Source organism: Girardinichthys multiradiatus, chromosome 3 (genome assembly GCF_021462225.1).
Source record: "Girardinichthys multiradiatus isolate DD_20200921_A chromosome 3, DD_fGirMul_XY1, whole genome shotgun sequence".
Lineage (NCBI taxonomy): Eukaryota > Metazoa > Chordata > Actinopteri > Cyprinodontiformes > Goodeidae > Girardinichthys > Girardinichthys multiradiatus.
In genome coordinates, this window is record NC_061796.1 from 8,632,056 (window position 1) to 8,648,448 (window position 16,393).

The 16,393-nt window shown below is 40.6% G+C and overlaps 1 protein-coding gene and 1 long non-coding RNA gene across 2 annotated transcripts in view; one reads left to right on the forward strand and one right to left on the reverse strand.

Moving 5' to 3' along the window:
* The window catches only part of LOC124865881 (MDM2 binding protein), a 28,848-nt gene extending 16,698 nt beyond the window's left edge, over nt 1–12,150 (forward strand). The window contains exons 14-23 of the mRNA XM_047361374.1: nt 1,706–1,861; nt 4,475–4,568; nt 4,648–4,806; nt 5,725–5,820; nt 5,913–6,176; nt 6,281–6,432; nt 6,592–6,704; nt 8,682–8,795; nt 11,445–11,510; nt 11,589–12,150. Coding sequence (XP_047217330.1) covers nt 1,706–1,861; nt 4,475–4,568; nt 4,648–4,806; nt 5,725–5,820; nt 5,913–6,176; nt 6,281–6,432; nt 6,592–6,704; nt 8,682–8,795; nt 11,445–11,510; nt 11,589–11,633 — 1,259 coding nt within the window. The 3' untranslated portion in view covers nt 11,634–12,150. The remainder of the gene's footprint in view (nt 1–1,705; nt 1,862–4,474; nt 4,569–4,647; nt 4,807–5,724; nt 5,821–5,912; nt 6,177–6,280; nt 6,433–6,591; nt 6,705–8,681; nt 8,796–11,444; nt 11,511–11,588) is intronic.
* LOC124865882 lies at nt 4,320–11,527 on the reverse strand. The gene is made up of 2 exons (XR_007037677.1): nt 11,393–11,527; nt 4,320–4,542 (listed from the first exon to the last, which is right to left on the reverse strand). It is a non-coding gene; the product is annotated as an uncharacterized LOC124865882 (long non-coding RNA).
* Nucleotides 12,151–16,393: the final 4,243 nt, after the last annotated feature.

Genomic DNA, 16,393 nt, shown 5'->3' on the forward strand with positions numbered 1-16,393 from the left:
GTTTGTTGACACTTCAAACTATCAGATCTTTTAAACATTTTATTTATGTATGAGCAGCTCTGTTCAGTGGTGCCGTACTGCAAAACAAGATGATAAATGCTTTATGTTAAGACTGAGTTTAGTGAGATGATCAGATCAAAAGCAACATGTTTAGTGTTCACTGTGCTTGTGGTAAATGGGTATAGATATTTATTTGATAAGCTTACTGCTAGTTGGAAAAAAAAGACAGATAGTGTTTGTTTGATATTTCTATATAACTGTAAAAGTCAATGGACTTTAGTTCGTTTCTTAAACTGTTGTCTAATTTCACCTCCCTTCAGTCTCGCTGTTTTACAGATGTTCTCTTGGTGGTCAAAGATACAGAAACACCAGTAAAGTTGTGCTAGATGAAAGGAAGCTGAGTGGAAATCTTCATGCTGGTGGAAACGCAGTGGGACTTTTTAAAAAGGCTGCGAGCAGAATGTACACTTTTGGTAGACTCTTAGACTTAAAGAAATTGATCACAATTATTTCAGACATGGCATTAAAAAGTAAAATAGGATGTGGGCCAGCTGCAGGAGATCTGGAGTGTCTCTGCAGTGTGTGGTCACTGTAGACATTGAAGCTAGCTTGCTTCATTTATCATTCTCTTTATGCTTCAACTCCTTTTACTCAGATTTCCAAATTGCTGGCAAGAATTCCTGATTTAGCCTGTTCCATTACAGAATTTGAAAGCTAAAAGGTTAAACCAGAGCAACTATGCTGTAACACATTCAGCCTTCTGTTATCTGAAGTCTCTCTCCCTATTTAAAAGTAGGTGCCTGATCGCTTCTTTAAGGGCCAAACAAGTCGAGCGTACTTGTCTCCGCAGACGTATGAGCAAACTCCGGGCGGACCCAAAGCGGACGACCTCCAGACCTTTCCGCGCAAAGCTCAGTTTTTACAACGACGTACGTGGTGTCACACAATAAACTGCGGGAAAAAGCCCACAGCGAACTGTTTTATATGTGACGCATTGCTCCGAGCAGCCGGTCGCAAGTAGCGCAGCGTCATGGCGACTCTCTGTGCCACACCGACAGGTGTGTTCCTAGTCTGGTTTAATAGCCTTTATTACCACCTTTCCTTTTTGTTTTTCCAAAGCTTCACATTAAAATTAGCTCTACCCCACGTCCAATGGCAGAAAATGTGGGAAATGTCACCAGAAATATAGGAAATTGGTACGCTCGACTAGGAAACCTGAAAACGTCTGTGGGCAGTGTGCGCGGAGTCTGCTTCTCAAAGTACGTGCGACTATGCTCTGCCCTTCATAATTTAATGTTTTACCACCGCGCTGATATGAAAATGGCTAACTGTATCTTCTTCCTTCAGTAACCACATACACACCAAACAGTGTGACTGTTAGTGCAACATGTTAGATCTCAGCTGTGATGTATTCACTGACCAAAAAAATGGTAGGAAGTTAAAGTTTTCAACTGGCCAGTTGCTGGGCATTGTCAGTCAAGATGTAGATTGGTTGATTTCAGTGACTAGCTAATTTCTTGCTACTAAAACAATGTCTCAATCTTCCCAAACGATTTTCAGTTGAAAATCTGTATGTATCTGTCTGTATGTAGGCCTAACAATTAAACCAAAGCTGAAATCATGCAGCTACAAGTTTTTAAATGACCTTTACACAAATCTTTTGCGATGCTGAAACAAAAACCTGCCTCTGTTTATTTATTATCAGGGCAGAGCGAAGAAGTTTCAGCCTCGTGTTCGGTGCCCGTCAGTGACTTGAAGGCCATTTTGAATCTTGCCAGGGAGCAGTACCTAAAGATGTTTGACTCCGCTCTTCAAACCGCTGCCAAATGTCTGACAAATGAGCAGCCTGCAGAACGTACAGGTATGAACCAAGAAAATCAAACAAACAAGGCAAAACCTAGATGTTTCCTAGACACAGAATAAAAAGCAGCACATATTTTCCCATTGCACCTTGCTGTAAATGTTGTTATTCACTTTAATGTCTGATTGTTTTTAGTGTCTTTTTTAGGACTTAGTTTGTTCAGTTGGTTGTGCAAAACTAGAAAAAATAAAGTTTACAAGAAAATGTGCTTTACTTATGACTACTCATTGTTTTAAGACATCAGTCTTCACAACATGTAACCTTACTGGGTGACCATTTCAGGAAACAGTAACTTTGTTTGACTTGCAAATAGACCTCAATGGAAGAATTTAAAGCTAAATGTGTGCAACGAAGGTAGTGCTAGTTCTACAAATGTATCTTTAGGGCTTATAGATCCAGATGTTAAACAGTTTTCATGTTATAAATTATGTCATATTTGTTGAAAATGAGTCTTCATGCTCCTGTCCCTTATTACTGTATTAGTTTTATCGCCTGTACTTGGAGACATGTGTAAAAACGTCTCCCAGAATGGCCTTATGATTGTGTTTCTGACATATTCTCTATTCTGCACCGCTCAAATAGATGAAGAGTTCTTGAACTACATACACAAAGATGCACTTAAGGATCAGGAAAAGATGCGACAAGATGCTGCCAGCATGTACAGACAAGCAGTCTTTATTTCCTATGAATTGCTTTTTTACCCTCGGGTAAAGAAGGTGTGGGTTGCTAAATGTTTCAGGCAAAGCGTCATCTCTTTATGCATAGTAACTTTTCTCCCTCAGGCCTTCGCTGGGCATGCGATCATTCCAGCTGTTTGTCAGCAGTATTCAATGCCCGTCCCATTTAAGGTTACGCACAGTCCTCCTGTCCAAGCACAAGAAAATGCGCAGAGTGTTTAATATTTAGCTTGTATTCATCCCTTCAGTATCCCATTCTGCCAAAGGCTCTGTGTGGTGACATGTATCAAGGGAAAGTTCAGGTAACTCTTGCAATCCATCAAGCAGCTCTTGTTGCTTACATTATACAGCTTACGGCACCGTAGCTCTGTTTGTTTATCACGCAGCAGCTTTTGCTCCTTGAAACTGCTTTCATGATCTGTGACAGACTTTTTTCCCACCTCTTATACATAAAGCCACCTGTATAATGTCTCGCTTATTCTTTGTGAGAGCAGGAATATTTTTCCTTGCAAGGAGCTGTGAAAGGTCATCCATCTGCATCTAAAAATGATAGATATATCCTGCTTCTCCTCTTTAGTCATCCGCTACCGCGTGCTCCAACGTTTAGGGCGAGAGCTGTATAACTTATGAAGACAACACCTGAGGTCAAGGTTCATGGAGGTTAAATCCAAGTAAACTCTGTACAGTGCCCTACAATTTGTCACGGTGGAACAGCAAACCTTTTATTGAGGTTTTATATGATAGACCTACTCAAAATTGTAAAGTTAAAAAAAATGATTTATGGTTTCTCAAACAGTCTGAAATGGTTGGCGTGCATTTGTGTTTTGCCCACTTTATGCTGATGCTCCTAATTAAAATCCAGTGAACCAATTGCCTTCAGAAGTCACCTACTCCTAGTGGAAATCCAGCAAAGGCCCCAGAGGTTTGCTAGAGAACACCAGTAAACAAACAGCATCATGAAGACCCAAGAAGACAGCAGATCAGATGGATCAGTGTTAAAGTTGTTGAGAAGTTTAAAGCAGGTTATAAAACAATTTTCAAACCTTTGGACATCTGACGGAGCGCTTCTCAATAGTAGGACACAACTTAAATTCTTCCAAGCTAAAAAAAAGGCCCAAAAACACTTTAAAGGCTGCAACGTCTTGAGCCTCGGTTGAAAATTCATCTTCAATAAGGATAAAAATCTATAATATCCAGCTAGAGTTAGGATGGAATGGTTTAGATCAAAACATATTAGTGAGTTGGAATGGTCCAGTTAGAGTCCAGACTTGCAAACAAGTGACAAAACCTAAAACTGGGGTTCAGGTTCTTTTCAATTTATCTGGATGAGGTTGAGCTATTTTTCCAAAAAAAAGAATGTAGATGTAGATCAGTCTGTAGATGTGGAACGCTTTTGAAGACAAACTTGAAGAGACTGGAATTACAGCAAAAAGGGGTTCTACAAATGGACACCACACTTCCCAGATTTTTATTTCCAAAGAAATGTGAAATCCGTGTATTATTGTCCTACTTAACAATTACACACCTAATTTGTGTTAGTCTGTCACACAGAAATACCAATACACAGTACAACAAACAAAAGTTTGTTGTCATGATGTCACAAGATGTGGAAAAGATCAAGGAGTGTAAATACTTTCGCAAGGTGCTGTATAGACAAGTATTTTTCTTTCTATATAGGTCATTTACAGAGTACAGTTCCTCTGCGGTTTTATCATGATGTAAGCCGTTCTAACAATCTGAATGTACTGTATTGACATTCTGACACAATAAGCACATTTAGCTGAACATTATCACTCACAGTTTATTGAATTTGAAATACACAAAATCACTGGCTTTTACCTCTCAACATGCGTTCTTGAAGAGAATTATTAAATGAAGTACCTTAGATTTGTCTAATTTTCAGATCCAGCTCTGAGCTGTATTGTTTTTATTTCAGAGTTAAAGGCTGTTTCCCAACAACCATCCGACTGGCCTGAGAGAACCGTCCTCCACAACATAGAAAACCTGCAGAGAAGACGACAGAGGAAGAGGTAAGCAGTGTTTTCCCCAGAGTGGCCTCTTAATTCTTAGAATAAATGTATTTATTATTCCTATATTTATGTCTCTTAGGCTTGGTCTGCTAGGCCCAGGCTCCAGTGAAAGCCTGTTGGGTCCCAAAGACAACCAGAGGGGTTCATCTGCTTTACTAGATGCCAAAGAACTTCGAAAGCACTTTACATCTGATGGCTGGCCTAGCGGGGATTTACAACCCCTGGCTATCAGCAGAGGGTAGGTTTCATCGGTCCAGTTTCAGATGGTTTTTCCTTGGCTCGCTGTAAAGCATCTCTAGTGTAAGCACCAAGTGAAGCCTTAGACATAGAAATATCCTTTATTGTCCCACAGTGGGGAAAAAAATAAAAGAATAAGAGACAGTACAGTAAGGGGAAATGTTACAGCATAAATATTTACTGTACATACTCAGGTTAAATGAAATGTGCAACTGAGTAGGGTAATTTTTGAAAATGTACAAAACAAATAGCTTTCACTGTGGGAGATATTCAGTATCATTCCCAGATATCCATATGGACACACAGAAACTGTAACCACTCTTTGGAGTTTTTTCACATTTTGGAGCAGTACACAGATTCTTTTTGCATTTTGAAAGAAAATGCTCTCCTTGTCATAATTTATTGTCCAGTACTGGTGCAGGGGTTGGGGACCCCTGTCCTAAATGGCTTGGGCCAAACTGCAAACAGCACTTCATATTAATTTCTTTCATTTATACCGTTTTTTCTTGCAAAACTTTCCATAAAGGCCAGATTTGTGGAGTGTATGAGAAATAGCTTTCCAGTCAATATATTTATCCTCTAAACCCCTGTTTGTTGGATGATTGACTGACTGAACAGTGCTCAGTAAGATGTGCTGGATCCAGCACATCTTACTGGAGATTAAGTCAAACACAGTTTTTCACTTATAAAGTGACTTCTGAAGATAAATTGTGTCGCTGGATTTTAATGAACCGTATCAGAGTAAAATGAACTGAATACAAATGCTGGTCACACTACTTTCAGAGATTTTTAGCAAGGTTTTGGGGGGGGGTGTTAAAAAAAGCAGATCATTAATAGATGTAAAAGTAGAGCTTAATCAAGATGTAAATTTATAAACAGAGGTCTTTTCATTTTCCACCCTCTGTGTGTCTCTACACAGTAACAACATGTTTCAGTTGTCACCAGACCTCTCTCCCAGGAGGATCAGCAGGATGCCCTTCAGCAAAGCCTCGTCAGCCCATTACCATGGCATAGAGTATGTTTCTATGAAGCCTTCATTACAAGAACTTTTACAAGATTAAATGTGATCAGGATCAGATTCTGACCTAGATGTATTTGTTTACATAGATTCTGCCTGGATAACCAGCGATCCTTGGACCGAGACCAGGCCTTTCTGAGGCTCCAGTCCCGTCTGCTTCGCTATGAGACCCAGACGACCTGCTCCAAGGAGCCCTATGCTCTCCCCTTTGCCCTCAGCCCTGCCCCCTCACCTGCTGTTATGTCAGAACCAGGAAGTGTTCCTGATGGAGAGACCCTGCAGAACAATGACGTAGCGCAGCTGAAACGCAGGTCCTGGGACACTGACGTAATGGGAGGTTGTCCTCGCAAGAGGTTCGATGTTTTATTTTGCTTTTGTGTGAGCAGGTACTATAACTGAGAAGAATCCTGGAAGTACGGTATCATACTTTCAGTTTTGTGCCTCTGTGTTCATCAAGGCTGGTGACATCAGAGAGCAGTGACTCGCTGTGTTCGCAGAGCAGTGGCAGCAGCGGTACACACCCAGCTATAAGGTCCCTTCGGCACCAAGCAAACAGATCCCTGTCCGCCTCATCCTGTATGAGCTCCTCAGCAACAAGACGGCCTTCAGGTAGAACAAGTACATCTGGAGCATAAACGGTTGGAAGAAACTGAAGACCCATCTTTCTGGCTCCACTTTTGTTGGCTATTGTAACAAATTTGTTTTGTTGTTGCAGAATTGAAATAGCAGTTATGCCTTTATGTTAATTTTCCCTTTCTGACTCGGCAGGTTTAGCGACTCTGCCATGTCCTGAGAGACTTAAACCCCAACAGCAGAAGGTCAGTCAGGGACAACCTGAAGACAAACCTACCAAAGAGTCCCGCTCCCAGAAACACAACAGGGTGAGTGATGTATGCTTCCTTATGTTGTTTAGTCAACTTTTAGCTCACCAATATTCTTAACTCACATTTGTCTTAAATCTCATTGCAGCTATTTTGCATGTTTTGTGTTGCAAGTTGTTGTTACACACAGAGTTACAGAAGGAGCATCTACTGTAAGCTAAGAAGAAAGAAGGTGAAGCAACCTTGGTTGGACATTTTCATTAGGGGTGTACTTACTTTTGTTGCCAGCGGTTGTTGCCAGTATCTTACCAATATATATTGGTGAGATATTGTTTTAATAGGGTTTTTATTTGAGTCCAAATCTTTCACCTAGTTTTTGTTTTTATAAGTTGTTTGTTGTGTTACTATTTAACCCTGGAAAATGAACAGTTTAAATAAATCATTAAAAAACCCAAATTAATGTGCCAATCATGCCAGCCATAGATTTATGTGATCTGTAGAAAAACGAGGACTAACAGCACAGAGCCAAACCTTCATTTTCACTGCTGTTTCATAACAAAGCATAAGAGTTGCCATTGGAGTTTATTGATCACACTGCAACAAAGAGACTCAAGCTATTTCTCTTTAACCAAACAATGAATCAAACAAATATAATCTTTCTCCAACAAAAGAAGATCATGAACTGCATTATATAGAAAAAAAATCAGTTTAGTGAGAAGTGTCCTTTGTGAGCTAAGCATCTAAAAAGCATAAAAATGGGGTGGTTTACTGCTTTTAGAGTTGGATTGATTCTCACTCAAACGCTCAGTTACTGGTTTTAATTCAGTGCTTATTGTTGTCTGAAAATACCTCAGAACAACTGATTCTCACAATAAAAGAAAGGTGTTACAAAAACACTTCTATGACAGATTTATATAAATTCAGACCATGTCAGCCTTTTAAACTGTCAAGCAATATAAGGAGTAACGTCCAGTTCATTTAAAACAGACAGCATGAATAAAGCGGACTGTTCCTTTAGGCTGTGGAAAACTGGCATCTTCTGCCTTGTTGAAGCTGAGCCTGTAGCTTCGCTGTATGGTACATTTTTGTTCCTTGATTCTTGTTCACCTTAAATCTTTCAAGGTTAGGATCTGTTCTTTCTATAACATTTCTTCAGTATCTATATGGTTCATTTATTTCGTTTTTTTTTTTTTTTTTTTACAAAAATCTGCAAACAGCTGAATATTCCAGCCTCTAGTGGCAGATGGACACGCAATCAAACCCACAGTCTGTCTGAGTGCTACAGATGAGAGCCATGCAACAGCTCCAGCAGAAATAAATATTTTTATTTGATTTATTCTGCATAATCACTTTGAGTGTGTGGGTTGCATTGTAATGCTGCGGCATATCCGCTTTTTTTTATAATTTTACTATCATCTATTCCCAGCCTCCGCAGCCACACACAGACTTTTGTCCCTCATCCATAAGATTCATACTAAGAAATCCTTGCAGGACCCTGCATGGATTTCTTGCATTGTAATCGTTTTGGTTTTCGATTACAATGCAAACGCGCTTATCATCCGACCCGAGTGAAGAGGAGAACAGTTGGCCCTATCCAGAAACAATGGTCGCTCTCTTTATTCGGGACACAGATTAAACGCTGCCTTTCCACTCCTCCTGAGACTGAAAGGCACTGATGATTTCTCACAATAATTTATGGTGCTTCCTCCGAGCCGTTGCTGTGACAAGATTAAAGGTGGATCTATTTATTTCAGGAATGTGTTTTTCCCTGTCAGGACCGCCAGTGAAATATTTCCATGTTTGTACCTGTAAGCTCACGCTGTGAATGTAAAAGGCGAGTATTAAGGCAAAGAGGCCCCTCCCCTCCCCACCCCACCCCAAAGTAAAGAGTCTTTGACATTCACTCTTTTTAACAGGAAAGCTGTGCTAAAATTAGTCTCTGTGAACTGAGTTTGCATTAGGTGGTTGGGGAATAAGCAGAGCTACTTTTTATGTTTCCACAGTTGTACTAATACAAAAGTGTGTGTTTGTCCTCAGATGCTGCAGGAGATTGTAGCTAAAACGCTAAAACACCATGGGATCACTGCCGAGCATGAGTGCTTTGAGGCCTGCAGCAAAAGATTGTTTGATATCTCCAAGTTCTACCTCAAGGTTTGTCTCGCTACTGCCCTCACCGTGCCATCCGTCTCTTTTTATTTAACACTTTCTTTATTTGTGTGGCTCTGGAATCTTGTTTAACATCTTTTTAAAAGGCAGTCTTCCAAATTGGAGTTATTGAAGAATTTTGTTTATTTTTTGGATGTTTTTGCGTGTTGTTTTTTATCACATTCTTTTAAAAGTAAACAGTTTTTTTACTAAGGTAGTAGTAACTTTCTAATTATACTTCAGTAAAATCAAATTGGGTGTATACATGTTCATGTACACAATACAGTGTCAAATTAACTATATCTAGACAAAGAATGACAGAAAGCTATTTGGTTCATTCTTGAAAGCAGTGCAGGAGTTTGTAATTTCCTGGAAAATTATGAAAAATTGTTGCTCAACTATGATCTGTTGTCTCAGTCTGGTACCTGGCAACTCTTAGGACGTTTATTCCTAAACATTATTTAGCAGGTTCCTGTGTCAGAGGTAGATTTAGGTCATTTGCTTTGTTAGGGTTACCCAGAAAGCTTCAAAAACCTCCAGATTAAAACATCACATAAACCCAACCTTTATTTTGAGTATATTTATTCAGTGGCGAAAACAAACCCATGCCAGTCATTGCTCTGACTGTAGAAACAGGCACGTTTAGATGAGTAGCGGTTTTCTTGTGGCCTCTCCTGACTTCTGAAAATCCTCACTATCTCCATTACTTTAATTGTATGTTCACTTGTCTTTACACTTTGATTACTAATAGAAGTGAGTCATAGTGATACCTCCTGTACCTAGTAATCTTAGATTCCTAAACACTCCAATGTATTTTTTTTTCAGTAAAGCAAAAATTACCAACTTCCATTTATTCTTTTTTTATTTGTTTGTTTAATCACTGAATAAATAGGTTTGGACTGTTCATTTAGGCATAGGTTTGGGGGAAAAAAACACCTTTGGAACTTATTTTTATTCAGTGGTCAAATCTCCCAACAGTTTGTGTCCAAATAATGTTTTCTTCATTCTTGGTACAAGAATAGTTTTTATTATTTTATCAATAACATCTGTGCCCCATGTGGTAACTGAAGAAAATGTCTGCACCCATCATCTCCTATCAGAGCCATTTTCTATGTCACCAGTCCAACCTGGTCTTATCTTAGGTATATATCGGCATAAAAACATGTCGAATGTGACAGATATTTAATGCTGCTGGTGATCAGATTACATTTATTTGAAGAAATGTTGATGGCAGAAGGTCCTGCGCATACCAATGTGCTTTGAAGGTTGTAGGCTTTATTTGTAATCCTCTTAGACCACAATTAAAGTTGCCCATTTTATTCATAACTCTTACAGTGGAGGAACAATTTAAACAATTAGATTAACAGATAAATGATCACAAACACAGGGATAATAGTGGCTCAATGCAAAACATGGATTAAAGCTAAGATGCATTATTATATTTCTGGTGAGGGAAGCACAGAGAGGCACTTCCCACCTCTTTACTTTTGCTTTGCTGCAAAAAGAAAACATGAAATGTGAAGCCAAACATATTGCTTTAACGCTTTACATGTATGTCATGGTTAAATAATTACAGCTAAAGTTGTCAAATAGAATAAAAAGTACAATAGTTTCCATAGAAATTAAATGTGACACTATTATTGTGTTTCAAAAATACTGTTATACCTGATGTAGAATGAGGAGCTGCAGGAATTCAAGTTTTTAGTTTCCTCAGCAATAATAATCTGCTGTAAATCAGTTGTTCAAACTATTTATTCTCTGAGTATGTTTATTTGTTAATTAAATTGTTTTTCAGGAGTACAGATAAATAGAAGTCTCTCATTGCAGGTGCTACGATTATGGAGGGAGATGATATTGTTATTAAATTGAGTCAATAATCCAGTTTAACACTCTTGGGTCCCAGCTCTTTTTTTCTGTATTTATGCTTAGATTTGGCTGTTATGCACAAGGCAGAGTTTTTGCCACTATTATTTGATTTCTACTTAAATATGATGAAAGAAATAAACTTTTTGATGACTTATTAATGACTTAATTAAGACTTCAATAAGAATTGATGAGAATCACTCCTGGAACTGGATAATACCCACCCAATAGTTCTAATTTGCATTTCCACAAAATATGAGAGAGAGAGACTTTAAAGCCTAAAACTAGCATTTGATGTGGTTAGAAAGTTATGGCGAGAACTAAAGTTAAATTTAGCATTCATAATAAAAAGAAGCATTGGAAGAAATATGTTGTTGTCTCATATTTCTCTGGCCGTTTCTGAAAGGGCATTTTGTATGTCCAAGAGACCCAAGTGGAACAATTTATTTCTGACTTTGCACAAAAACATGTTTCCTAAAACATAAATGGTTAGCCTCGTACCATAATTGTCTAAATCATATTGTGGCAAATATGACTTACACAATTATGCTATGAGGCCACATAAACGTATAAAACCCTGTTAAAGAAAGCATTTTTTCCCCAATGAACTTTATGCTTTCAAACAACACCCACATTATCTGCAGTATCCATGCATAAACTGTGTTTTAGGTTGCAAACAGCTGAATATTGTGGAATTGCTGCCTGTTATTTTAGACTTGGACTGAGTTTGAATAATTTACCTGTAAAACGTTTTTCCTCTTTAATCACGTTGTATTTTTTGTTTGATCCCAGGATCTGAAGACATCTCGGGGCCTGCATGATGAAATGAAAAAAGCAGCCAGTAGTAACGTTAAACAGGCAAGGCCATCATTACCAGTTTAATTTTCTTTTTATAATCCCTGTCCCACTGTTTTTTTTAATTGTCTCTGTTTGTAGGTTGTTGACTGGGTCCTGGAGAAAAGCTCAAAGAAAGGGAGGTGATCATCAATAACAGGTGCGACGTGGACGTTTTAATTGATGTTTGTTGAGGATTGACCTCAGTGAGCACCTTTTGTTATATTTTAACCCATATATGATAGTGATTGATGTTTTAAACGTTTGATTGGTTTTAAATTGTTAGATTAAGCTCATTTAATTAACTTTATCCTTTATATTATTTTCTTGGCTTTTTCTTTTCCAAGAAACTTTTAAAACAAAGCTAGCATTTTAAATGTATGTTTGTAGAGTTGTGTTTAAACCTACTCAAATCCCCTTATGGCTCCAAAACTTGAAGAACAAAAAACAAGGTTAAACCGGACAGAACCTCCCTGCTCAGGTTGGTAAGAAGCCTCTGGGGGGAGTTATTTTATTTCTACATTTATATCGTCTATGCTTGTTTGCTGTTTTCCGTTATTTTATTCTCAAATTTAACTTTGTCTCTAAACACATTGATAATTTTGTAGCTTCATGTATGTACATATTTCATATTTGTTTTATACAATAAATGTATTTCAACTTGTGCACGTTTTGTTTTTTTTTGGGAAAGGAAGTGTGTCTGTGTGACAAAGATAGGAGTGTGTGTTGTGTTTAGGAAATATATATTATATTACCAGAGATGAAAGCTTCCGACCCAATCCAGACGTCACTTGTTACTTTGACAGTGAAAAAAAGCCTCAAGCGATCGGAGCATATTATGCAGCACTGACCACTACTTAACATCAAAACTCTCCCATTTCTGTTAGTTGAGGTGCACCAGAAACAAAATGTTGCTGGGATTTCACCATAAATGTGAGAAAGAAAAACAAATTAATTTTACAGCATTTTGTCAATTTCCTCAACTGAGAGAGGTTTGAAAAAATGTCTGAGAGCAGTAGCTTAGACACAAAAAACTGCCACCTTGCCAAGGGAAATAAAAGTTCAAGAAAGCATTTTTTTCTCAGATGAACTTTATGCTCACAAACAACACCTGCATTTGCCTCATTGGTCTGGTTGTTTAATCCCATAATAATTTATCTGCAGTAACCATGCCTAAACTGTTGTTGGGACCCACACCCATGGAAACAACATTAAAACTCCGGTACAAACTTTTCTGGAACTTTCAAAATAAATTGCATTTAACCGACTTCCAGCAACTGAGGGAAGAGGGTAACAGCGAAGGGGGTAACAGCGGACTTCCCATGATGCCACTGTCCGCATAAAACCCCCCACTTGTCCCACAAGTCTTTCTCTTCCGCGCCAGTGATCATCGGGATAGGAGGAGACAGCGCGGTAATGTCTCCTTGTTGGCAAAAAGACATAAACTCTTCAAACTGGATCCAAGGATGTCATACGATCATCGATCATATGCAAAGTTAAGTACCAATGAAATACTGTATGTGTATCTGGTATTTTCATTCATGAATGGGGAAATTAAGGTGTAAGCATTGCTTACTTTCCCTCTGAGGTCTGCAGAAGCAAACTGTCCCAGAGAAGTTCCCTACAGAGACGCGGTCTCTATGAAGCCGAGTGGAGCGGTTTTCCCTGTCTGAGAGAAAAGGACAACAGGAGCCGCATCACCGTGGTTACGGTAACGTGCAGTTTTGGCCGGCTAACAGAACGGCCGCCACTCCTCACAGCTAAGGAGGTTAAGCTGTAGCTAACCGTTTAAAGACTGGACGTTTCTTCAAACATCGCCGCCCCGGACAGCTTTTCCTCAGCAGGGTCAGAGGTTAGGTTTGGGCGGAACAATAATAGAAAGATTTAGAGTGAAATGATCTAAACATTTTTCATTTTATGAAGTTTGGTTTTGTTTGTGTTGAACTCAGATCTCTGGGTGCTAGCAGAATATCTGCGGCACACGTGTTCAGGTTGTGCTCTTTGTGTGTTTTTAAAGTTAAGACAAACTTTATTTAAAGAGTGATTTTAAACAGAAGGCTGATCATAATGCGCATATGCATTTTAACCCTTTTAATAACCCTGGTGTTTTAAAGGTATGTGTTGATTCTGGTGCTAAGCTATCAGCTTCTTTTGTTAGCTCAACTGCTAACCGGTAATAACACGTGCTTGCTACTAAAGAGTATTTAACAGAAAGGTTGTTAGTTTTCAAGCTAGTGAATAATAGTCCCTAAAGATCATTTTACTAAATTTGATAACTAAGTAAACACCATTAAGCCCCATTTCTTCAGAAAGATTTGGCTCTTTTCCAAAATACTCCCTTAATAATATTTCTATTAAATATTATTTTATAAATAATAGCAGCTAATTGGACACCTTTGAGAAATGGTCATCCAGAAGGTGGTTTTATTCAGCAGATCATTATTTAAAACATTATTTTATTAAAATAATATTTTATCTGCTCTTGCATTGTGAATGGTTGTCTAAACATTTGCTGATTATTGCCTAAATTGGTCCATTCTCTTTACAACTATAGAGTATGAAGAGGCGTCCAGACAGTGTGGCCACATACCTCATCCATAAATGAAAGTGTATATCTGATTTTAAAAACAATGGAAAGACCAATTGTGATTTATTTATGTTTCATATTTATATTTTCAGGTTTTGTGGCTCTACGAAATTAAATTTGGCCTTAAACATTGGCATAGTGAGGGTCTGCTGGGAACGTCTGGCAGAGCCCTCGGCCAGGGATGTTTTCAACTCCCACCTCTGGGAGAGCTTTGACCAGATTACGGGGGAGGTTGGAGACAGAGTCCGAGTGGACCATGTTCTCCCCATCCATTGTCAATGCTGCTGCCCGTAGCTGTGGTCGTAAGGTCTGTGGTGCCTGTCGCGACGGAAATCCCAGAACCCGGTGTTGAAAACAGGCAGTAAGGGATGCTGTCAAGCTGAAGAAGGAGTCCTATCGGCTGTGGTTGGCTTGTTGGACTCCTGAGGCAGCAGACAGTACCGTGAGGCCTGCTGTCACGCATTCCCTGGTGGAAGCAGAGGCTGGGTACACGGGGTTGGACTCTTTCATCACCCGGGCTGAAGTCACCGAGGTGGTTAAAAAGTTCCACGGTGGCAGGGCTTCGGGGTTGGATGAGATCCGCCCCGAGGTCCTCAAATCTCTGGATGTTGTGGGGCTGTCATGGTTGACACGCCGCTTCAACATTGCGTTGCGGTCGGGGACAGTGCCTCTGGACTGGCAGACCATGGTGGTGGTCCCCTTTCATAAGAAGGTGACCAGAGGAGTGTGCTCCAACTACAGGGGGATCACACTCTTCAGCCTCCCTGGTAAGGCCTATGCCAGGGTATTGGAGAGGAGAGTCCGGCCGATAGTCGAACCTCGGCTTCAGGAGGAGCAGTGTGGTTTTCGCCCCGGCCGTGGAACACTGGACCAGCTCTATACCCTCTACAGGGTACTCAGGGGTTCATGGGAGTTTGCCCAACTGGTCCATATATGTTTCATGGACCTGGAGAAGGCATTCCACTGTGTCCCTCCTGGTGCCCTGTGGGGGGTGCTCTAGGAGTAAGTACAGAGTCGGGGGCCCTTTATTGGGGGCCATCCGGTCTCAGTACAGGCGGAGCAGGAGTTTGGTCCGCATTGCCGACACTAAGTCGGACCTGTTCCCGGTGCATGTTGGACTCCGGCAGGGCTGCCCTTTGTCACCGGTCCCGTTCATAACCTTTATGGACAGCATTTCTAGGTGCAGCCAAGGGCCGGAGGGGGTCTGGTTTGGAGACCAGTGGATCTTGTCTCTTCTTTATGCAGATGACATGGTCCTGCTGGCCCCCTCTAGCCAAGACCTACAGCATGCGCTGTGGCGGTTTGCAACCGAGTGTGAAGCGGCTGGGATGAGGATCAGCTCCTCCAAGTCTGAGGCCATGGATCTCGACCGGAAACGGGTGGCTTGTCCTCTTCAGGTTGGAGGGGAGTTCCTTCCTCAAGTGGAGGAGTTCAAGTATCTTGGGGTCTTGTTCACGAGTGAGGGGAGAATGGAGTGGAAGATCGACAGACGGATTGGTGCGGCTGCCACAGTAATGGGGGCGCTGTGCCGGTCCATTGTGAAGAGAGAGCTGAGTTGAAAAGCGAAGCTCTCGATTCACCGGTCCGTCTACGTTCCTACCCTCACCTATGGCATGAACTTTGGGTCATGTCCGAAAGAATGAAATCCCGGATACAAGCGGCTGAAATGACCTTCCTCCGTAGGGTGGCCGGGCACTCCCTTAGAGACAGGATGAGGGGCTCGGCCATCTGGGAGGAACTCGGAGTAGAGCCGCTGCTCCTTCACATCGAGAGGAGCCAGTTGAGGTGGCTCGGGCATCTATACCGGATGCCTCCTGGACGCTTTCCTCGGGAGGTGTTCCAGGCACGTCCCACAGAGAGGAGGCCCAGGGCACGGCCCAGGAGACGCTGGAGGGACTATGTCTCTCGGCTGGCCTGGGAACGCTTTGGGCTCCCCTCAGAGGAGCTGGAGGAGGTGTCTAGGGAGAGGGAAGTCTGCTACCCCCGCGACACGGTCCCGGATGAAGCGGAAGACAAGTACGAGTATGAGTACATCTGCCTTTCCTGGTCAGTCGAAATCTACGGATCAACATCAAAGATGTGTCATTGCAAGGTTCTTTTGTCAAATATAGTAAAGGGTATGTTTACAGAAGAGATATATTTGGTGTTTGTATTGAGGAATAGACCTTTAGTCAAACTCAGTTCCTGTGTAAAATCAAATTGTACCATCTCCCCATACTGAAGTTATGCCAACAGCACCGCAGTACGGGTGCTCCGCCAGGGAACTAATTGTACAGTATTTGTATTTTTAAGTTGTACATTATTTTCCTTTACAGTCTAC